Source organism: Brassica napus, chromosome A4 (genome assembly GCF_020379485.1).
Source record: "Brassica napus cultivar Da-Ae chromosome A4, Da-Ae, whole genome shotgun sequence".
In the NCBI taxonomy this organism is placed as follows: domain Eukaryota; kingdom Viridiplantae; phylum Streptophyta; class Magnoliopsida; order Brassicales; family Brassicaceae; genus Brassica; species Brassica napus.
Window position 1 is genome coordinate 12,002,280 of NC_063437.1, and position 24,034 is coordinate 12,026,313.

General features: G+C 35.9%; 3 protein-coding genes and 1 long non-coding RNA gene across 4 annotated transcripts; 1 reads left to right on the forward strand and 3 right to left on the reverse strand.

Moving 5' to 3' along the window:
• Window positions 1-14: 14 nt before the first annotated feature.
• Window positions 15-800, reverse strand: LOC125608190 (glutathione S-transferase T3-like). The gene has a single exon (XM_048778158.1). The coding sequence runs from the start codon at window positions 798-800 to the stop codon at window positions 15-17; it is 786 nt and encodes a 261-aa protein (XP_048634115.1).
• A 2,941-nt stretch (window positions 801-3,741) lies between these two features.
• Window positions 3,742-8,661, reverse strand: LOC106446375 (acetyl-coenzyme A synthetase, chloroplastic/glyoxysomal). The gene is made up of 19 exons (XM_013888087.3): window positions 8,428-8,661; window positions 8,123-8,175; window positions 7,591-7,948; window positions 7,356-7,511; window positions 7,152-7,274; window positions 6,905-7,073; window positions 6,684-6,766; window positions 6,502-6,603; window positions 6,346-6,434; window positions 6,160-6,250; window positions 5,806-5,919; window positions 5,563-5,639; window positions 5,392-5,470; window positions 5,243-5,311; window positions 4,970-5,145; window positions 4,793-4,849; window positions 4,621-4,711; window positions 4,220-4,318; window positions 3,742-4,111 (listed from the first exon to the last, which is right to left on the reverse strand). The coding sequence occupies exons 1-19, from the start codon at window positions 8,494-8,496 to the stop codon at window positions 3,926-3,928; spliced, it is 2,241 nt and encodes a 746-aa protein (XP_013743541.2). The 5' UTR covers window positions 8,497-8,661; the 3' UTR covers window positions 3,742-3,925.
• A 4,352-nt stretch (window positions 8,662-13,013) lies between these two features.
• LOC125607978 (protein RADIALIS-like 2) lies at window positions 13,014-14,227 on the reverse strand. Its single transcript, XM_048777593.1, has 2 exons — window positions 13,870-14,227; window positions 13,014-13,279 (listed from the first exon to the last, which is right to left on the reverse strand). Exons 1-2 carry the CDS (start codon window positions 14,145-14,147, stop codon window positions 13,255-13,257), a joined length of 303 nt encoding a protein of 100 aa, XP_048633550.1. The 5' UTR covers window positions 14,148-14,227; the 3' UTR covers window positions 13,014-13,254.
• A 224-nt stretch (window positions 14,228-14,451) lies between these two features.
• On the forward strand, window positions 14,452-17,841 carry LOC125607979. Its single transcript, XR_007339016.1, has 2 exons — window positions 14,452-16,838; window positions 16,930-17,841. It is a non-coding gene; the product is annotated as an uncharacterized LOC125607979 (long non-coding RNA).
• Window positions 17,842-24,034: the final 6,193 nt, after the last annotated feature.

A 24,034-nucleotide genomic window follows, 5' to 3' on the forward strand; every position in this document is an offset into this window, starting at 1 on the left:
AGTAGTTAACCAATTCAATCTAGCAGTTCAGAAACGAGTTTGTTTTTGAGACTGATTTCGTTTGGAGATAGATCAGTGTCATTTTTGGCAAGGAGACGATCAAGGAGTTTCTGCTGGGATATTTTCTTTCTCGCAGCCAGGATGCTCTCTATTTGATCGAAAGCAGCTTCATTCCCGTGCCGCTTGCGCTTGCTTGCTTTCGCAGCCTTTACACCCGCCGGTCTAACCTCCTCCTCAGGCATCACCTCTTCATTCTCCTTCCTTTTCTCCTTCCCGCCATCTCTGGACTTGGAGTATGACTTCCATTTCTGATCATATCTCAGTTCCCTCCAACAGTGTTCCATGGTGAACTTCGCATGGTAATCATTAAAGAAGATGTCATGGGCAGCCTTCATGACATCATTCTCATTTTGACCACTAGATTGCTCCTTCAAAGCCGCCTCATAACTCCCCACAAACTTGCACACCTGCTCGTTCACCCTTCCCCACCTCTGCTTACACTGACTCCACTCTCTAGCAACTGAGCCAGTAAGCTGAGCGCTTGAATTGAAGTAGAGCTCAATTCTCTTCCAAAAGGATCCTCCTTTCTGCTCGTTACTGACAATAGCATCCTTGCTCGTGTTCAGCCACCCACTGATGAGCACTAGGTCTTCTTTTGTTGACCACTTTCTCTTTAGGACCGGTTTCACTATCCCGGGAGAGTTGCCTACTGCCTCAGCAAAGTCGCAGTCCATTGCTGGACTGCTCTGCGAAGCTAAGAGCGAAGTAAACCCGGGAGAGTTTATGGTAAAGGGATCCATTTTTGTTATGGTTTAGGTTGATGTAATAAGTTAATGGGGTTTGGCTACTCTATTTAAACTAGTTTAAGCGACCACAAGAGAGAAAAATTAAACTCTAGCTGCAAAACATTCAATATAAAAGCCACTATAGAACAACTACTTCACAGAGAGCAGTCATTACACATCAAATCAACCACTTAATACAATCAACTACTCAACACAATTAGAGCAACCAACCAACCAACACAGAGTTAATTACACTGTACTTTTCGTTGTAACTTATTAATACAATCAGAGTAATCAACCAACTCAGACTACTAGTTCAGTTCAGTTTAGTGGAACGAAAAAATTCATACATTCAGAAGAACCAACCAACTCAGACTACTAGTTACAATCAGAGGAACCAAAAAATATTTAACTAGTTCTACTTATTAATTCACGCAAACATTTAGCTAGTTCTACTTATTATTTCACGCAAACATCTAACTAGTTCTACTTATTAATTCACGCAAACATTTAGCAAGTTCTACTTATTAATTCACGCAAACATTTAACTAGTTGTACTTATTAATTCACGCAAATATTCATACGTACCTCTGATTATCAGTCGAAACAGACCTTCTCCAGGGTACCCACCTCGACAGTGAGATAATCAACCTGCTCAGACAGGGTTGAAACCTGTTCCTGGACATGGAAACAACAATGATGCTGTGTTTTAACTTATTGACTCAACAAGTATAATGTAACAAATAACTACAGAAAGGAAATACACTTACCTCCAGGTCCTCAATCCGTTTATTGAGTTTCCACACCCCCTTCATAACCTCCTCTGCCTCATCCAGACGCGTGCTCAGCGTTTTGATCTCCTCCTGGACAGCAACCACCCAAGGATGACGGTAATGCAACCCATCATCCTTATTCACAACAGAAAATAAATATTAGAGAGAGTTCAAGTTACATAAATTATAAGAACATGATTGCAGATTGACACTGACCTCATAGTTTACGCATGTGAAGAAACACTTTCCAGGAAGACTGTCGTAGTCTTCCTTCCCCCGAACCTCGTCAATGATTCTCCCGCCGCAAGCACACTTTCTTGGAACCCCGTACTGTGAATCCGCGACAAACCCTAACATGTCGCAGTGATCCTTTTGCTTCTTTGAATGTCGTCTTTCTTCTGCGGGATCCATCTGCAAGAGGAAGAGAAACAGTTAACTAAGATAAACACAAATCTCTATTTCAATTGACATACAAACGACCCCTATATCAAACCAGAATGACGCTTTACTACCCTAACAAAGAAACCCCCAAAACGATTTCAGATCGCAGACTGTATTGAACCCTAAGAAAGAAAACCCTAACAAAGAAACCCCCAAATCGATTTATTATTGCAGACTGTATTGAACCCTAAGAAAGAAAACCCTAACAAAGAAACCCCCAAATCGATTTCAGATCGCAGACTCTATTGAACCCTAAGAAAGAAAACCCTAACAAAGAAACCCCCAAATAGATTTCACATCGCAGACTCTATTGAACCCTAAACAAGAAAACCCTAAATCGATACAATGAGACGAAGCCACCAACTCGAAAACGGACCTCAGCTCGATGAGATTTCACTACGTCGTCGATTTGATGGACAATTGTGCTCTGGATCGGCGTCGCTACAAGAATCGTCGGCGTCGCTACAAGAATCGCCTCTCGAGTCGCAAACCCTAGCTTTTTTGGAGAGAGGAGGAAATGAGGAGATTCACGCGTTTCTTCTTCATTCCCCGTCGACAACGCGCGTCTCACCAGCCAATAACTCTTCTCCACGTGGCTTGAACTCGTTTCATGCGGGCTCTCTCCAACGGCCCGGTTCAGCGATAAAGATCCATTTTTTATTTTCTTTTGGATTAAAAATCCTATGACTCTCAGCCCATGACCCGCCTATGAACCTTCAATGGACTTGCTCTAACTTGTTCTGAAAATCGCAGATGTGAGGAAGAAGATAAGGTTATTTCTGTAATTTCAATTTCATATAACCTAAAAACTGATTAAATAGATCAAAAACGCACTAGGGGTTTCAAACCTGCGATGGGTGACACTTAACAAAGGTCGCTGACCACTACACCATGCGCCAATATTGTCAATAATTCACATATTTAATATATAAACCGATAAAAACGCATATAAGTACATTAAATTACTCCCCGATTAATTCCCGTATAATCTCCGATTAATTGATTCGGCACTAGGCCCTGCTCGAACGCACGCGTTACGTCTAGCATATTTTCGAACAGGGATTATATCTAAATTACGACAATTTAAACCCACTTATTTATAAGAAAATATATGCAGAATTCCATGTTTTCATATATGAATGACTGAAAGATGCTTACATAGTATAGTATAGTTGTATCATCTATGTTTTGGTAAAACATATTTTTATATATCTATGTTTTGGTAAAACATACTTTTATATTCAAAAAGACTGGTAAATAATAATAATAATAATAATAATAATAATAATAATAATAATAATAATAATAAATAAGGTAAAATGATGGTTTAATTGTTCTTTTATGGTACGAAGAAACAAAAACAAATGTAATATGGCGAAACTGATCATAAGTAACCATATTATCTATTAGCTATTTAAAAATAATAATAATTAAACATTTAAAATCACATTACAATATAAATAACACTTTTAGGAAATAAAAATAATAATTTGAAAATAATCTACTTGATTATTTTAGAATCTTATTTTTATCTACTAATAAAATTTTATCATTTAATTTTAAATGGTACACTATATTCATTATAATATGGCAAGGCTCTAAAAGTGTTATTTATATTGTAATGTGATTTTAAATGTTTAATTTTTTTTTTAAATAGCTAATAGATAATATTTTAGAATGATAACTTAGGGAATATTGTTTATAACATGATACCTAATCAAATAATCCTTAAGCCAAATTCATTACATAAAAATTCATTTATTCAAAAACACAACGAAATTGTCTGCTCGCTTTATTCTTCACAAAAAACCTGAATCTTGTCTCAGTTATTTTTTCTTCAACATCCCCTCTGTAATAAAAATAGATGTAGAAAACTCACTGCACATGTTTAATGGTTACATTCACGGAGAGAGAAAAGGAGATGATTCACACATCGGCAAGTGCAATAAGCTGATCAACAACACTAGGATCTGCGAGTGTGCTAATATCTCCAAGCTCTTCTAATTGCCTTGAAGCGATCTTTCTCAGGATTCTCCTCATTATCTTTCCACTTCTTGTCTTTGGCAACCCTGGTGCCCAATGTATTCTGTCCGGTGCTGCAAATGCCCCAATCTGTAACATTGATTCACCAAAACTCTCATTACATAAATCATCAAAGTTTGCAAATTAAAATTAGTAATTGACACCATATCAAAGTGGCATCTCTAAAGCTTTCACTACCTGGTTTCGGACCATGAGTACAAGGCTTTTCCGAAGCTCTTCGCTGTAAGGAACACCCTCTACAAGAGTGACAAACGCATAGATACCCTGACCTTTCACCTGATACAAAACCAGAGCCAACCGAAAGTGATTTCTACTTCTATTTTCACAACGGTAAACGAAGAACAATGTTGAATGAAGAACCAAATCAAACCCAAGAACAAAGAAGCAACCTTCTGTTCTGTATTTAAGAACCAGGAAACTCTCCATGCTTTCAAAAGGCCAATAAAACTACTTCCAATTACTAGACACACTAAACATCGTACGCTGTTCTGTTTATATACTCGATGACTAACAGGCTGATGTAGTAGCATTACGTATAAATTCTTATCAGTGTCATATGCATACTCTAGTCTACATACCTCATGTTCTACACCTACAACAGCTGCCTCTGCACATTGGGGATGTGAAGCCAGAGCAGATTCCACTTCAGCAGTTCCAATGCGGTGGCCACTGTGCATTAATCCAAACGTAAGTCTAAGTTTGGAAACTCAGAGAGTTTAATGACATCGTTCTAATAATTTGATGTCCTACCTGACGTTGATAACATCATCGACCCTCCCTGTAAGCCAGTAGTAACCATCCTTGTCTCTGGAACATAAAATTAATACGTAAACATGCCACTATCTATGTGATAGTTGAAAGATAACACACTAACTGCAAATTTGTTTTTGTTTTTTCAAAGAAACTAATTAGATTAGATTGTCCTACCTGCTGCAACCATCACCACTAAAATAGTATCCAGCAAAAGGTTTGAAGTATGTGGTTTCATATCTTTCATGATCCCCAAACAAAGTTCGAAACGCCCCGGGCCATGACCCTTTCACACAAAGATAACCACTGCACTCGCCTTCGATTTCATTGCCTTTTTCATCAACTACGACAGGCTGCAGCAGAGTTACACACAGTGAGATTAGAGTGAAGTCCTCCAAAGACAAAATATCTAAAGGACAATGCAGCATACTAAGTCTATAAATCACAGACCTGTACACCAAAGAAAGGGAAAGTAGCTGAACCAGGCTTCTGCGGCCAAGCACCTGGCAACGGGGTTATCTGCCATGCAATTTGATGCACATGAGACAATATGCAAGAGGTATCAAGAGACATAATGAGCGAAAGAGATGAGAGTCCACCATGAAGCCACCAGTTTCAGTTTGCCACCACGTATCGGAAATGGGGCACCTTGAATCACCAACTAGATTGAAGAACCATCTACATGACAGAGCGTTGGTAAACCATTGAATAAACTTCCCCATTCAATTGATCGCATGAATGAAAGATTTAAAGACAATAAGAGTTCCAACCTCCATGCACTCGGATTGATGGGCTCACCCACACTTCCAAGGACTCGTAGCGATTTGCGAGAATGATTTGTCACAAACTATAACAATCAAAATAAGTTGGAAACGAAAAAAAATTAATAAATGCTTTAGATATCTAAAACAATCTAAATGCTTTAGACAGATCAATACTTCTTTAGCGTTTGAACCATCAATACAATGCTGATTAACTTTTAATCACAACCGAAAGATTGCATAAATCTTTACCTTATCATCATCGCGCATGAGAGACCTCACCAACGTTGGAGCAGTGTAAAATATGGAAACCTTGAATTTGTCAACAATTTCCCAACAGCGTCCAGAGTCAGGGTAGTTTGGAGTCTGTTTCAAAAAAAAAAACAGATGATAATATCACAACCATCAGTTCAATCCAAATGACAGAGATGAAAAATGTAACTCATTTGGCACACATTCATAAGCTTAAATGCTGATAGCTATATAAGAAAAAAGAATGTATTGTTATGGCAATGGAACCTAGAATTGAATTTCTGATTCAAGACATTAAATGATGGAAAATAATATCAAGTCTCTAAACATCTACATTTATCCAAATGGATTTACCCCTTCAAAGACAACAACAGTGGCTCCATTGAGCATCGGTCCATAGGTAACATAGCTATGGCCAGTGATCCAACCACAATCTGCTGTACACCTAATGTGAGAGAAGCAAAAGAGATTAGCCACTCTATTGCATATATCTTTTACTAAGTAGTTTGAACAGTCAATGAAAGTGTGTCTTTTGCATACCAGTATACATCTGTTGGTTTGTAGTCAAATGCATATTTGAATGTTGTAGCAGTGTAGACCATATACCCTCCAGTTGTGTGTAGGACACCCTTCAAAAGGACTCATATTAAAGATAGAAAACTAAAACAATAAAAGTCAAAATTCACAAAAAATTACCTTTGGCTTCCCGGTGCTTCCACTGGTGTAGAGTAGAAATAATGGATCTTCCGCATCAACCCATTCCACCTCACACGATGTTGGATATTTGGGAACAACATCCTAAAGAGATTACCATCCATCAACCAAAAGCAGATTTTGAGAAACGGAAACGAATGCATTTTGGCAATTATTGCAGTTACCTGCCACCACACATCTCTTCCATTCTGCCATTTAGTATCTTCCCTTGTTGTCGCTGATGAGTTGTCATAGGTCAAGCATACGTCTGGGTTGCAGAGAAACAAGAGACACAACAGTCACGCTTATGAACCCATCAAACCATATATTTTCTCTGTCGTGCTCAAAGATCGAACTAATAATACATGTTAAAGAGACGTGAAACCCAAAGGGAGATTGGACTAACCTACAGAGACTCCATCTTTAGAGGAAATGTCAAGAGCAGCATCAACAATAGCTTTAAGGTTAATGGTCTTAGGGCCTCTTTTAACAGCATTGCAAGTCAGTATTAGTTTTGGCTTGCAATCAATGATTCTTTGGGCAAGCGAGTCAGCAGAAAATCCAGCAAAAACGACCTGTGGTGTAGAATCAAATTCGGTTCTTGTGTGGATAAATTAGGTAAAATATTGCATTTAAAAATTTAATAGGTTTACCGAATGAACAGCTCCGATGCGTGCACATGCAAGCATAGCGATAGGAAGTTCCATTAACATTGGTAAGTAAATTACAACGGCATCTCCCTTCTTCACTCCAACATCTTTCAAGTAATTAGCAAGCTGCAGTAGGAGGACGACAAGGGTATATGAAGTGCCATCAGCTTAGTGAGAAAGAAGAGTCTAGAGGATCAGTGGCTATACCTGGCAAACTTGTTGAAGCAACTGAGAATAAGTTAAGGAAGCATCTACATCACGTTCATTCCCTTCCCAGAACATAGCTGTTTTATCACCCAAACCAGCTTCAACATTCCTGTCTAAGCAGTTGTAGCAGATGTTGGTGATTCCCCCCTTGAACCACTGGTTGGTACATCCATAATCTCAGATATGTCAACATTTTAACAAGACAAAGAAAAAAACAAAGAAGAGAAAACCAAACCTCAATGTGAATGGGACCCTTCCTGACATCGAGATTCTCGGAAACCACTCGGTCACTCCATTTCTGCTTCCAGTAAAACTCAGACGCAATGTCAGACCAGAACCCTGCAGGGTCCTCCATCGACCTCTTGTGCATCTCCATGTACTGCTGAGGGGAGGAGACAAGAGCCTGGGAGGAGAACTCCTTGCTGGGAAAGACGAGATCATTCTCCTCAGAGGCAATGGATTCACCTAAGACCACAGCGTTTAACTGAGAGATCTTGCCGGCACCTGAGGGTAGCAAGGACATGGACTCCACATGCCTTAGGTGATTGGATGACATTGTCTTACACCGGAGAAGTTTGTCCAACGGAGATGATCTGCCACACCCTTACAAGTCAGATGTCATTTGAATAAAATTTAAAACAAAACCACAAATGTCTTTTTGACTTATTTATCAAAACTGCCTAAACCCCAAACCCAATCATCATCATAACCATATTCATCAATCATTCTATCATTATTGTCATCATTGGATCAGATTATTCATTCACCTTTGAGAAGCCGGAAGAATCCGAGATCCAAGTGATGCGCTTGTTTTCAGATCCTGAAGAAACAAAAACAGATCAAAGGCGAATATTCTTTTTTTATTACAATCAGATCATCAGAAGAAGAAAAGATTGAAACTTTCGTAAACCCAAAACATATCATTATGACAAAAGATCACATCTTTAACTCCAATGATCCCTAAGATTCGACTTACAGGTCGAGCACGAAGAGAGGAAATTTTTTGAAAAATTGTAAGAAGGGGCGAGTGATTGATTAAAAATAGATGTTTAGCGTAAATAAGTCAACTCACCGATGAGCCTGAGCAGGAGACAACGGCGAGAAGCGGAGAAGAAGAAGACGAAGAACAGCCTATTTTCATTTTTGCTTTATTACGGGATTTTATTCTCTCTTTCTCTCTCTTCTGTTTTTCTAATTTTTTTAAAAAAATATTAAATTGTTCTAACAATAATAATTCGTAACGTGCCCACCTACTTATATATCCACTGTGTACTGAGCTGTCACATGTGACATGTCCTGAGAAAAAAATCTATGTTGTTCAGGGTGCCATACCTATTTATATTGTACATCAGTATTGCAAAATCTCCCCACCCCCGAGAAGCTTAGATTCTTATCTTATCTAATTTACATTTGTTTATCTTATCTTGTTAAGATTTATACAATTTTCGTTTCCAGAAATTACATGCATTCATATAGTAAAAATCAATTTGCATACTCTATTACAATTTGACAAATCAAAACATTTTAGAACATGTATGTTTTTGCTTCGATCTATCCCATGAAAGTTCTTGTTGATGGTGTATCCAAGTTCATTTATATAAATAAATAAGTATTTCTCTCATAACGAGAAATTACGAATCAAAGAGATCCTGAAGGCATATATAATCATCAAAAAGGTGTTAAATTCGGAAGCGGCTTTGAGATATCACAGTTCATGTAAGAAAAACAAAGCAAGTGAGAAAAGAAAACACAATAACGGAGGCGCATACGAGGAAATCGATCTTTCCGGAATCATCCGAAAATCTATCGAAAAAGTCCTAGATCGATCTATGCATCTTATACAAAAACTGGAAATCGAAAAAGGATGAAGACTTGCAAAGATCAGAACCCATAGAGAAGATGAATGATTGGGATCAGGGTTCTCAGTAGGCTTGGGCATTTGGGTAGTCAGATTGGTTCTCGTCGGATCCGGATCCTTCGGATCTTATATACTAGGATCCATCCAATAGAGTAATTAGAATTTGTTGGGTTTAAGTTGATTCGGGTCCAGTTGTTTAGAAACATTAATATCAATTATTTTTTGTTTCTAAAAGTTTCAGGTCGGCTTCGGGTAGTTAAGACCCGAAAAATACCCAAAATCCAAAAAAAAATTATAAACCCGAAAAGATATCTGAAAATATTCAAATATCCAAAAATACTAGAAATTTTATCCATAATCTAATCCAAAACTCGAAAATACGTAAAAAATTTATCCAATTATCCGAATTATATTTTTGAAAATCTAAAATTTTACTTGAAAACCAAAACTATACATAAAAACCCGAGTTCAAAACTATCTGTAATACCAAAATTATATCGAAACACCTTATATTTAATATATATTAGAAGCTTCAGATATTTCAGATACCCATGAGGTCTCGGATTCGGTTCTATGTCGGATCAAAAATCCACAATTTCTCACAACAAGATTCATTGGGGTAAATGACATTACATGTACCTGATCCGAACCGGTTTTTTCTAGTCGCTCGGATCACATGCCAAACTTTTGAGGAGAGATTTGGGAGTTAAGTTTGTAATTAGTTTATGTAATTTGACTAGATGGGCCTTCTCTGACAAGTATACTTCCGGAGCTTTCCATCTTTCTGCAACAACGTTTTCAAGACTTGCGCCATCAATTTTACACAACCCAAACCTATTAGGCCTTTCCAAGCCAATTCTCTCTACTGGGCCACGAAGAATTCTCTGGGGCCACTCATCTGATCTTCACTTAAATTGTCTACTAGAGTTTATACTTTCTATTGTGCCAACAAAAAAAAGTATATACTTTCTACGGATTTTTTTTGGTAAATAAAAAGGTATTTTTACCTCTTTGCCGGGAACCCAAACATTGTAAATAGTCTCTCCCACCATTACTTTCTACAAATTTGTAAACTCTTGCAACTATTTTAATCTAATGCACCAAATGTAAGCAAGAAAAAAACCGACTAGATGACGACGCGGATGTATGGGCAAATGGCGAGGATACTTTCGTGATTAGCTTCAAAACCTGTGATTTGGGATTAGATAACGAATCAAAATTTCAAGTAAACCAAGTGGGTTGGCAAAATTCAACTTTAGCTCTCTTCTAATTAGGGTCGACTGGTTAAAACGCAACGTTTGCGTTTGCGGAAGTTTGCGGTTGTGGATGCGGAAGTTTGCGGATACAGATGGCGGTTCCAAGCGTTATTAAGTGTTTTGTACGACTGGCACAATGTTTAAAAATTCTTGCGATTACGGGATATTTGTGACTGGTTGATTATGAGATATTGCAGCGGTTTAATAATAAATTATCAATATTAACATATTATAACATTATAAAAATATAAAACATACTATTGTGATAAATATAATGATTACTAATATAATATGATTTATAATAATATTATGTTTACTTATGATACTCTTTGTGAATTTAATATAAAATGTGTATATATATATTTTATAATATTTCTATTTTAAAATTTTAAAATAATTTTAAAATAATTTTATATTTATTTATTTATATGCAACCGTAAACACTAGCTGAAACCAATTTTTGATTTTAAGAGGTTCAGAGGTGTTTAAAACGTTTTGTAGCGGTTTGTATGATTGGAACAATAAATTAACTGTGTGGTTATGCGGATTCGACAAAAACAAAAAACACACACACACAGAAAGGATGTCAGGCATGGGAAATCTAGTTGTTCTCTGAATCAAGTAACTTACACCCGTGCCACAATGAGACATATAAAGCTTATCCCCGATGCATTAGTATTATTTGATAAGAAAATTATGTATAAGTTCCTATACTAATAAAAAAATTACTACAATATTATAAGATTTTTTTTTAAGAAATCAATGCAATGATCTCTTATATATAATCAGGTACAATTTGGACTGAACATAATGGACGTGGTCGGGTTACAGGTTTGAAAATGTGCCAGGTAAAACACCCCGGATTTGAAACCTACCACTTAGATAAACTGCACACATGTGGGAATATAAAGTATTTTTATGGTTTGTCACTTTGTCTTATGATCTTCGTGATTAGGTCTTGATTGGTAGAGCGTTAGCACTAGCAGTACCAGTATGCTATGGAAGGACTATGTTACATGAGCTATATGTTTTTGTTAAACTATTTAATAGGATAATTGATAGAACAGTATGAGTATACTATTTAAAATTATTATAAAAATTAGTATATAATATATAATATATTTATTTTTAATGAATATATTTTTAAGATATATTTATAAATATAGTAACATATAAAATGAAAAATATATATAATTAATTTATTTTATTTAATAATATAAAAATTATGTTTATATCAAAAAAATATTATTTTAAAATAAATGTTATAATTAAAATATCTATTTAAAAATAATAATATTTCACATTTAAAATACTTTAAATTATATAAAATAAAATTATATGAATTAAATTTTATATTTTAAATGTGAAAAAACTACTTTAAAAAAATTATTATAAATTAATTTTAGAAATCAAACTTTTGTTTTCTGGATATAAAAACAATTCTATGATATTATTACCTAAAAATAAAACAAAAAGATAAATATATAAAAAAAAAATTGACTTTAGATAATGATTTCCTTAGGTAAAAAAAATCATCTACAACAAGATGAAAACAAAGCTAATCCTCCACAAATTATTAAAATTCAAGTAATAGTGATTTAATTGGAAATTTAACTGATTTTGTAAAAAAATAAAGCCAGAAATAAATTTGATTTTTATTATTTTGTTGCAGAACTATAAATAAATTAAATATTAAATAACTATATAGATTCTAATGTGGCTAAAGACATTTGTTGATTAGAAAAATATTATGGAACTGAAAAAAGCTTTGGAACAAAAATCTCCAGACGGTTGGTTGTTTCTAGATAAATTTAACAGGCTAATATGTTTGAGTCAAGGCTAATCTTCAAATATTTTAAGATGCAATACACAGAGAAAAGGATCACACATAAAATGTTACCAAGTTTCTAAAAAAAAAAAAAATTTCGTTAAACTATAAAAGATGAATAGTTATATTATTATGTACAAGATATTTACTATTAACGAATAGAACTGAAATTCAATTTTTGTAAAATATGCTAAAACATGAACAATGTTATTAAAATAGTTTAGTTTTAAATTGAGTAACGAAAATATCAACTATAAATATTTAATGTATATATAAATATATATATCAACTGTATTCTACAGAAAGCATAGAGTGGTAGCCTCGAGATACGATACGCACAAATCCGGTATTATCGTATTCGTACGGGGGCAAACATTCGTATACGTACGGTACGGTATGTCTGCATTGTGTAAGCCACACTTTTACAAGTATCAGATTTCCATTTTCCTGCCCAATTGTTTTTTTTTTTGTAATCGACGTGAATTCTTCTTCATTTCGCATAATTGGCAATGGATCTTTCCATTAAGAAGGAAGAACCATTAGACACATACTGGGTTCGACTTTCGAGAGAACTTCTTCTTCTTGATATGCTTTCCATTTTTGGATTCTCCGTAAATAGTATTCATTACAAAAAAAGAACCATTTGATTCAGATTGGTTTATTGATTCCTTCTTGACGTGGGTTCTTCTTAATCCTTTGAATTATCCCTTACTCTATGATCAACATTTTTTGTAATTGATTCAGACAATTGGATTTTTTTCATTAAGAACCCTAGAATATATTTGATTAATTAACTCGAGGGCTTTTTTTGTTTTACACCTCGACATACTAGTAGTAGATTGTAAGCTTGTGGGAAAGAGCAATACAAACATGCTTAAAGTTGACTAACACATCTTTCTGCGTGTTTCTTTTTTATTCTTGACCATCATCATACCATAGTTTATAGGTTCTGTTCTTTCACTGCAGCTTCATGCTTCTCATCCTGCCAAACAAACAAAATTTTTTAGACATTTAGCTTCTGAGTCTAGTTGATTTTGTTAGTTTTCATGTCAAAGAATCATCCTCCAATATAAGAGAAATATTGTAATTTATGGTAGAAATCTCCGGTTCTAAATCTTATTATCTTAAGCTCTGTTTGTGAATACAAAACATTTAGTATTAGATATTATTTTTGGATGTTTCTTGGGCAATATGTGGGAATCAGTTCATATAAGATACTAGCTAAAGCAACAAGGAATGATTCTAGGCATATTTAGTGCATGTGTGGGTGCTTTTAGTTTGGTTGTAACAAAGCCTGAGAAGAAAACACTTGGCAGATTTAGAGACTCATATTGCTTAGTATCAGAAGTCAGAGAATCTTTGTAAAGTAAAAAGCCTTATGCTGAAACAGACATGCCCTTTCCCTTTTAAGTTTGATTTGGTCTAATATATTGCCATCGCATAGGAATATAATTTGTCTATACAATTATCTTTAAAATGGAACATATAAGTAGCCTATTATGGATATAAACAAAGTGGATTACCTGTAATTATCACAAATTGTGTCTAATTAGATTGAAATAGAAATGGCACCTTTTTTCCTCATCACGCAGCCTGCCCTTAGTGCTGCCTCCATTAGTCTTGTAGTTAGGGAATGCCACGTGCCCATTCTCAATGCTTTCTATGTCACGTACGAGAAGCTCGTATTGTCTCTTAGCTTCATCTGGTGTTGTCCCACCAACAGCTCTAGCGACATTGTACCAACGGTCAGGGGAGTCCTGGTCATAGGTTGCTAGAGCACTCTCAAAGGCTTTGCTCTGCTTAACAGTCCATGCGCCAGATCCATAAGCAGACATTGAGTTTGATGCCATTGTGAAAATGAGTGTATATAAAGTTGATGTTTTCTTTGTAGTAGTAATAATATAATGAGGAAATGATGTGTGTACAGATGTCGAAGAGTTCTTGCTCTTTATAAAGAGATGTGTATGGAGGAGGGATCGAAGTGGGGTATAGTGCCAGTTGGCTAAGATATCTTTGCCAAAACAAAATTAACTTTAGGTCTTTGTCTCCATAGGAAACGCATAACTAATCTTGAAAAGAATATTGAGCAAAAATCGTGGAGATCAGCATCAAAGATCCCAAACTAATCACCCCCAAAGATTACATTTTAAAGTGATTATTTCCATCCACATTTGGCATATGATGCTCGGTAGAGAAATCTTTTCTATAAATGTTGTAATTAATACATTTACTTTTCTTTCCTAATGTGTTATAATGTTATCAATACTATTAAAGCAGAATATTTAATAGGATTATACCCTTAAATTGTTATGTTATTTACAAGTTATGTCATTGCCATATTTTTGCATAAAACAATTTATTAATTTCAACCATAAAATGAACCAATCGTTTTGCAGTATTTGCTACCCAATAGAATTTCAACATTTATTAATATTTCCTATATCACAAAATCATTCGAAAAATTAACCACCCCTAAATATTCTCCTCTATTAAATATCCCATATATTCTCTTTTCCTTATTTTGCATATAATGTAAGTTAAAAACTTACCTAGAACAAAAAAATCTTTTGAAAACAACATCAGATTCAACTTGGCCCATTAAGTTTGTTGTAATCCATGTTAGCAACAAACTCTAATTCATGACAAACTAATTAAATTATTTCCAATTTTATTAATCTTAATGTTTTTAGTTATATCATAGAAACTTTGGATTACCAAAAGCTTTTGAAATGTATATATAGTTTTTAACAACAAAAATGTATCACAATCCTTTATTAAATGTCATATCAAAATTCAAAACTTCACAATCTCATTTATGCCATAAATAAACTTTCTTTCATTTGCAAAAAGAAAAAGTCTATTGAAGGAAAGAACTTATAATTTACATTACTTGGTTCAATTCTTTTAAAAACCATTGTACTATAAAATTTACAAAGTTTGTTTTGTTGTAATGAAAACATATAATATGGAAAAAATTATAGTATAGACCTAAGAAAGTTTTTGTCACAAATATAGATCTTAAAAATAAAAATGATCAAAATATGTTTTATCAAAAGAAGTAAATATATATTTATATCCCTAAGGTTAATTAATCTAAACATTAGGGTTTAGAGTTAAGGGGTAAAGTTTAGGGTTTAAGGTTTAGAGTTTAGGGTTTAGGGTTTAGAGTTGAAGAGTGGGGTTTTGGGGATATGACTTCAAATTTTTAAAATAAAAAAATTTAAAATTTTCAAAATAAAAAAATATTATTTTGGTCATTTTAGTTTTTGAAGTCTATTTTTGTAACAAAAACTTAAAAATGTCTATATGAAGAATTGCTCTATAATATGTCAACAAACTTTTTAATTAATCAACATAAACATTCATGCGTTTTTAAAGAGCTGATCAAAATCTAAAATCTAGTTATCTAGATTAAAAAGGAACAGTTTAGGTGATGAGTAGTTTGGAAAATTCTCTTACTGGAACATTCTGGTCTCTAAACACAGCACAAAGCTAACCGTACCGTAACAAAGGAATTCATAATTATTGGGTTAGGGAGAAGTCTCTTTTAACAGATGATTTTCGTTGACTATAAAGATTTCTTCTTATCGAAATCTTTGTAATTTGCACTAATCCACACGAAAAATATATGGAGCTTTTCATGTGTTTTCTTGAAAGAAAGTGGGGGCAGAGAGCTTTACCTCGGGATTCTGAGTCCTGAAAAAAACATATCAAGCTATCTAGCTGTATGGAACTTTTTTCCCGTACAATCTATAGGCATACTTGTGTGTTCTTTTGTTGTTCTTGTTGGATAAAAGGTCAACATTGTTTACCTACCTTTTATTTCCTTGGCCGGTTGGGTCCATTTTTTTAAGTTAGGTAACTGTGTTTTTCTTCTTGGTCTTATATTTTATCATTTATGTCGATTCTTGGTCGTTAACTTGGTGGATATTCAAATTGTTTTCTGTTCTTTGGTGTCTACTTATTGACTATGGGTATGGGGGGTAACCAAAGATTTACAGCTGTCTTGACCTTGCTCTGATTTAATAGTTTTCTTTAGGCTGTAAATGTTGTTGTTGGTGGTGAGATATATCCACATATCCACTATTATACAGTGGTTTGATACTTTGTTATCTTAGTATCAGCACTTTTGGTTGAAATGACCAATTAATCACTATGTTTGGAAGTATCCAAGTCTGGGATGGACAAATACATTAACGTCCTGAAACTAGGAAGTTAACGTAGACCAAACTGTTTCATTGCACAATAGGAATATAGATACTTGGCTAAAAACAACAAATTCGTAAATGGTGCACTTGTTTGTTGGATTTTAACTCAGAAAGTGAGAACTTTGTTTCAAGTTATGTTATGCTTTATAGATTTGAAGATTTTTCTTCTTTTTTTTTGCAACACAAGTTGTTCATAAATCATCCACTTGTCGTTTGATTTTAACTCAAAATATATAGTTGATATTGGTTTAAAGTCTCAAGATTTTCCTCTCTCGGAAACAGGTGGTATGGAAGATGGATGACCATACACATATCTTATCACTCCTGAATCAGGTTAGTTTTCAGAAGACCCCAAGTATTGTTTACATATTTTGTAAAGTAAAGCTAATAAGAACCCTACTTATTGGATCTTTCTTGTTTACAGAGTGTATCCACTGATTTGTCATGTTTAGTCAAAGTGGTGAAACGTAAGTTGACTTCCCTTATGATAGTTTACTTTGCTTTGCCAATATAATCCCTTATAAGATCTTTATTTCTGTGATCCAAACTATCCCACGTTTATATTATGCTTCAAGTTATTGTATGGATGTTTAGTTTCTAAGATGACATGGTTTGGTTTCAGGGTAGAGGCGAAACTTCTTGAGAAAGATAACTTTAAACTAGAGAAAGAATCTTAATAATAATGAGGCCTTTGTCACACAATATATTCCAGAGATAATAGTTTGCAAGTTGCCAATAAATTTTGCAAGTAGGCATAGCACTACTGATATTCTCATCGTCACTATTCTTCAAAACCGACCCTGGTTGGTTGTTTTGAGCAAGATGCTAGCATATTCTGATTCTTACTTTCTCACTCTGAATAATTACATCAGTAAAGATTTGATCAGGGTTTTATTCCATTGTTAACATCTTTTGATGTAAAAATTCTAGCCCCAGTGATCATTGCTGAGAATTTACCAGGAGGACCTTCTAAGGAATGTGTATGAAAAGGAAGGTAAAAGACAAGAATTCTTTTGGGCTACAAATTTCCTGTTGAAATTTGGAATCATTATCCACAAATCTATCCCAAAAAAAACAAGAAGTATTCTTATTCCTCTCCAAGTGGTTGCTCCTTTAGCAACTTGGAGAACCCGAACATGAAGTAATCACTTGGTTCCTCTATAATGGAAGTTTCTGTAGCTCATGTTCAAGATGTGTGTTCAAGTATCAGTACTGCACAAACTTGAGGAATTTATTTTCCAGCCTAGTGGTGAGATATTATTATCACCAAAGGAATGATCCCTTTACAAATTGGGATTCGGACAAACTTTACTCAAAAGAAGTTTATCACTAAGAATCTATATAGAGCAGTCCCGTTGAGGCACTAAATGTAAGTTACAACAAACCATCAACGAACTCTCTGCAGTTTATAGGAGAGCAAGTGCAGGCTGAAGATGTTAAACGCCAGGTGGGCTCAGCTCCAGTCGAACAACGCTCAAGCCCATTCGTCAAGCTTCAAGAAGGATAAGATCAAATCTGTAGCAAATCTTTTTTTTTCTCTCTCAAAATCTCTCTCGTATCTGTGTCTCTCTCTCCAAATCTCTTTTGTCTTTCCAAGCTCTATAAAACAGAGCTTCACGTTGTCTGTAAAGCGTGTGCGTAAATAATAATAACACAAGTTCTTAACAATCACTTTTTCTTTATAACTCGCTCATGGTATCAGAGCTCCTAACACCTTAACAGGTATAATGGAGCCTAGCCTCGATCCTTATCCGCTTCCTAGCCAAGTTCATGTCGCAAGTGCAGTAACAATCAAGCTCACCGACCGAAATTACTTGCTGTGGAAACTGCAACTCGAATCTCTCCTCACCAGTCAAAAGCTTCTTGGGTTTGTGGATGGACGAGAAAAACAACCACCTGCAACCATCTCTGTTATTGCGGGAACTACATCCACGGAAGTACCCAATCCCCGCTACGAAGCTTGGCTCTGCTCAGATCATCTGGTTCGTTCTTGGCTGTTCGGCACACTCTCTGAAGAAGTACTTGGGTATGTTGTGGGTCTCTCTACGTCTCAAGAGATCTGGAGGACACTAGCAGAAAACTTCAATCGTAGCTCTCTTGCTCGTGTGTTTGAACTCCGTCGTAACTTACAACTGGTTTCAAAAAGGGGAAAGACATTTACAGAATATTGTCGTGAGTTCAGAACTATTTGTGACCAGCTCAGCTCTATTGGTCACCCTGTTGAAGAATCTATGAAAATCTTCAACTTTTTGAATGGTCTTGGCCGAGAATATGATCCTGTCTGTGCAGTAGTACAACACTCTTTGTCTCGTACACCGGCACCTACCTTTAATGATGTGGTCTCAGAGGTAGCTGGTTATGATAGTCGCCTGACTTCGTATGATGATTCATCTGCAGTTTCACCCCACATGGCCTTTCAAACTCAAAAGTCTGAAGCTGACCCTCCATCAAACTACACTACAACGAGCCATAACCACAGAGGAAGAGGATCTTACTCAAACAGATTTGGCTCAAACAGAGGTCGTGGTGGTTACTCCTCGCGTGGGAGAGGCTTTCACCAACAATCAGTTTCTACTGGACAAAACAATCACACGACTTCTGCTACTCAGAGGCCCATATGTCAAATATGTGGGAGAATGGGACATACAGCTCTTCGCTGTTGGAATCGCTTTGACACCAATTATCAAAACGACAACTTACCTCAGGCCTTAGCAGCTCTCCAAGTCTCTGAAACTTCAGGACAGGAATGGTATCCGGATTCAGGAGCCACTGCACATGTCACATCAACTACAGCTGGTCTGAATTCTTTAACCCCTTACAACGGGTCAGAAACAATAATGGCAGCAGATGGTAACTGTCTTCCTATCACACATGTTGGGTCCGCAAACCTCTCTGTTTCCTCAGGTAGTCTACCTTTGCATGACATTCTGGTTTGCCCATCTGTCCAAAAACCCTTATTATCTGTCTCTAAGTTATGTGAAGATTACCCATGTGGCGTGTTCTTTGATTCTCATAAGGTATACATCTTGGATCTGGAAACAAAGAAGGTTCTCACCAAGGGGCCAAGGCGTAATGGTCTCTATGTGCTGGAGAACCAGAACTACAAAGCATTCTACTCAACTAGACAACAAGCCACTGATCTTCTCATCTGGCATCATCGTCTAGGACATGCTAGTACTCAGGTTCTTCAGCACCTTCACAACAGCAAGGCTATTTCAATAAATAAGAGCAGAAGAAATTCCCTTTGTGAACCTTGCCAAATGGGAAAAAGCTTTAGTTTACCTTTTTCAGTTTCTGGTTCATTCACTTTAGAACCACTTGCTCGAATTCACTGCGATCTTTGGGGTCCAGCACCTGTTACTTCTGTACAAAGTTTCAAGTTTTATGTGGTTTTTGTGGATGACTATTCCAGATACAGCTGGTTCTATCCTTTAAAGTTTAAATCAGATTTCTTTGGTGTGTTTAAACAATTTCAGAGTTTAGTCGAGAATCAATTCAATAAGAAAATAAAAGTGTTCCAAAGTGATGGTGGAGGAGAATTCACGAGCAATCAGTTCAAAACTCACTTGGTCGAATGTGGCATTAAACAACAGATTTCTTGTCCACACACACCCCAACAAAATGGTGTGGCAGAACGTAAACATAGGCATCTCATAGAACTCAGCCTATCTATGCTCTTTCACAGTCAAGTCCCGCTTCAGTACTGGGTGGAGAGCTTCTTTACTGCAAATTATCTCAGCAACTTACTTCCAGCTGCAGCTCTGAACTTTAAAACTCCCTATCAAATGTTGCATCAACAAGAACCTGACTACACATCTCTAAGAGTATTTGGTTGTGCCTGTTACCCCTGCTTACGACCATATACTGCCCACAAGTTTGAGCCAAGGTCTCTGCAATGTGTCTTTCTGGGATATAATGCTGCCTACAAAGGTTATCGCTGCCTATATCCTCCAACAGGGCGTGTTTATATTAGTCGCCATGCTATTTTTAATGAAGATTGTCTGCCTTTCACTGAAAAATTCAAGCACTTGGTTCCTGAATACTCCACTCCTCTTCTTAAAGCGTGGCAGTCAGCCTCTTTCAGACCAAAAACAACTCAGACTGAGCCTTATGTCCCCACATTGACGTCTCTTTCTCCACCGGCTACGTCTTTTCAACAAACTTCATCAGATATACTTGTGGCAAATGGTGATCCTGGTGAAACTGATGACAATGATGCTACATCTGACCCACCTTTTGAGACTGATGTAGCTGCAGAACAAGAACATGAGGCTTCTATCAATGTGCATCCTATGACTACAAGATCAAAGGCTGGAACATTCAAGCCCAATACACGTTACCTTCTGCACACTAATCCTGCCTATCCAGCAGAACCCAAGACAATCAGTGAGGCTCTCAAAGATCCAAGATGGGCTGATTCAATGGAAACTGAAATAAAAGATCAACATGCTCTTCAAACTTGGCATCTTGTTCCTGCAACCCCAGACATGAATATTATAGGCTGCAAATGGGTTCACCGCTTAAAACTCAACGCTGACGGTACCATTGACAAGTTCAAGTCTCGTTTGGTGGCTAAGGGATTTCATCAAGAAGAAGGTACTGATTATCATGAAACTTTCAGTCCTGTGGTCAGATCAGCCACAATTAGAGCTGTACTTGGTGTTGCAACAGCAAAAAACTGGTCAGTCACTCAACTTGATGTTAAAAGTGCATTTCTTTATGGTGATCTACATGAAGACATATATATGATGCAACCCCCTGGTTTTGAAGATCCAAATCATCCTACCTATGTATGCAAACTCGATAAGGCGATCTATGGTCTTAAGCAGGCTCCACGAGCTTGGTTCGACAAGTTCAGTGTCTTCCTTCTAGAATATGGTTTTGCTTGCAGCTCGGCTGACCCATCACTCTTTGTTTATCATCGAAATGGGATAACGATGGTACTACTACTCTATGTCGATGATATTATTCTCACTGGCAGCAACCCTGATCAGTTTAAATTTCTCATTGAAGCTCTTAACACTAAGTTCTCGATGAAAGACCTAGGTACACTCCATTACTTCCTTGGGATTCAAGTGGAGCATCACTCTTCCGGGATATTTCTGCACCAAGGAAAGTATGCAGAAGATATTCTATACCAAGCAGGTATGTCGACCTGCAATCCTATGCCCACACCATTACCTCTTCAACTTGACAAGACGCCTAATGGTTCTGAGTCATTCTCCGACCCGACGTACTTTCGAAGTCTTGCTGGTAAACTACAGTACCTGACCATTACTCGACCAGATCTGCAATTCTCAGTCAATTTCGTGTGCCAGCGAATGCATTCTCCCACTATCTCGGACTTTGCTCTACTCAAGCGCATCCTACGTTATGTACGAGGCACAACATCTATGGGTCTTCACCTCAGCAACTCAAACAATCTTCTTATCACTGCGTTTAGTGACAGCGACTGGGCAGGATGCAAGGAGACTCGCCGCTCCACAACTGGTTTTTGCACTTTTCTTGGTCCCAATCTAGTGTCTTGGTGTGCGAAACGACAACCCACTGTCTCGCGGTCTTCAACCGAAGCAGAGTATCGTTCAATGGCTGAAACGGCTGCGGAACTAACTTGGATATCAGCTTTGCTTCGTGATCTTAAAGTTCCTCAGTTGGGTCCTGCTATTCTGCACTGTGACAATCTCTCAGCAGTTCAACTCAGTGTAAATCCTGGCTTTCATGCTAGGACCAAACACTTTGAACTAGACTGGCATTACATAAGAGAAAGAGTAGCTCTCGGTCTCATTGAAACCCGACATATATCTGCTGCTTTTCAAACTGCAGATATCTTTACCAAACCTCTTCCTAAAGCTGCATTTATTCATCACAGACACAAACTTGGAGTTGGTTATTCACCCACCTCAAGTTTGAAGGGGGGTGTAAGTTACAACAAACCATCAACGAACTCTCTGCAGTTTATAGGAGAGCAAGTGCAGGCTGAAGATGTTAAACGCCAGGTGGGCTCAGCTCCAGTCGAACAACGCTCAAGCCCATTCGTCAAGCTTCAAGAAGGATAAGATCAAATCTGTAGCAAATCTTTTTTTTTCTCTCTCAAAATCTCTCTCGTATCTGTGTCTCTCTCTCCAAATCTCTTTTGTCTTTCCAAGCTCTATAAAACAGAGCTTCACGTTGTCTGTAAAGCGTGTGCGTAAATAATAATAACACAAGTTCTTAACAATCACTTTTTCTTTATAACTCGCTCACTAAACAGGCCATGGTAGCCGATAACAGTGGAGATATTTGCTTTACATGTTTTTGTCGTCTCTTGGGAATCTTTGAATAAAAGAACTTAGAATCTCCATGCTCAGAGGCTTTAAATTGGTTTAACGAGAGAATATCTAAGCCCGGACGAATGTGCTAATATTTGCTTTTGAACAACTGATGCTTGTGTTACCAAAAAAAAAAAAGAGAACAACTGATGCTAATCTTCTACCCATCTGAGACAGAGCAAGTGGAAGCATGCATTAGTAGCAGCAGAGAACTGTGTTCATATGTGTTGGTTTTGGTGATTTTTTTTCAGCAGAGAATTGTTGTTTTTGTTTTATTGCATAAAAATTAGAAGCAATGCAGTACATAACTGTTAATACTTTGATTATGTTGCTGAGCTATAATCATACCTTTGTTCTCTGTTGTTTTTTTTTATTTGCAGCAAAGACATGGTTTCTACTAAGCCAAGACCACAAAGAAAAAATGGACTTCTTATTAGTTTGGTTCACATAGCCCATCGTTGGAGACATAATCTATTTTATTAATTTAAGCTCCTATTTGTATCTACTAATAAAAAATTGTCATTCAAATTTTAAATATATAAAAAAAATCTAATAAAACATGAGTATTTAGTGCATTATATATTTGTAATATAATTTTTTGACACTCTCAATTGACATACTCTCAAAAGAATCTAAACAATAAAATAGAACGATATTACTAAAATTTATAAATGAATGTGTATATTATATTCCCACCAATATACTTTTTATTAAATATATTTTATTACTACTGCATGATAATTAGACTTAAGTAATACACTATAAATATGATTTTCCTATACAAGATTGTTATATAATTACAAATATATAATACCAAATATTAATTAACATAGATAATTAACTAAACATCTTAACCAATAGATCAGTGAACCACACTATTTTTACTTAACTAATTTTAAAAATGTAACAAAAGAGAGAGAAACATAATCCACGTTTTAGTTGAGATTTAAAACCAAAACCGGTCCAAAATAGTTCATTTTTTGGTTATAGGCTATTTATCTAATAGGTATTATTATTAAAAAAAATTGTGGGTATCGGTTCTGTTTTGGTTACCAATTAAATCAGATCCATGATGTTTATGAAACATGGAATTGAACATCATAGGAATTCGAACTCATCAAAAGACAAATAGATACCACATAAACATTGAACAATTTCAGCTTATTTGTAGTTACACATTATTAATATATATGTATCAAAATAAAAATATATATTATTTAG

Excerpts from the sequence above, each read along its gene's own strand:
- LOC125608190 (XM_048778158.1), bottom strand. The coding sequence starts at position 800 with ATGGATCCCTTTACCATAAACTCTCCCGGGTTTACTTCGCTCTTAGCT.
- LOC106446375 (XM_013888087.3), bottom strand. The coding sequence starts at position 8,496 with ATGAAAATAGGCTGTTCTTCGTCTTCTTCTTCTCCGCTTCTCGCCGTT. Across the intron at positions 4,712-4,792 it reads GATGATGTTATCAACGTCAG|TGGCCACCGCATTGGAACTG; the intron begins GTAGGACATCAA and ends ATTAATGCACAG. Across the intron at positions 4,319-4,620 it reads TTGTAGGTGTAGAACATGAG|GTGAAAGGTCAGGGTATCTA; the intron begins GTATGTAGACTA and ends GTTTTGTATCAG.
- LOC125607978 (XM_048777593.1), bottom strand. The coding sequence starts at position 14,147 with ATGGCATCAAACTCAATGTCTGCTTATGGATCTGGCGCATGGACTGTT. Across the intron at positions 13,280-13,869 it reads CTGCGTGATGAGGAAAAAAG|GATGAGAAGCATGAAGCTGC; the intron begins GTGCCATTTCTA and ends TTTGTTTGGCAG.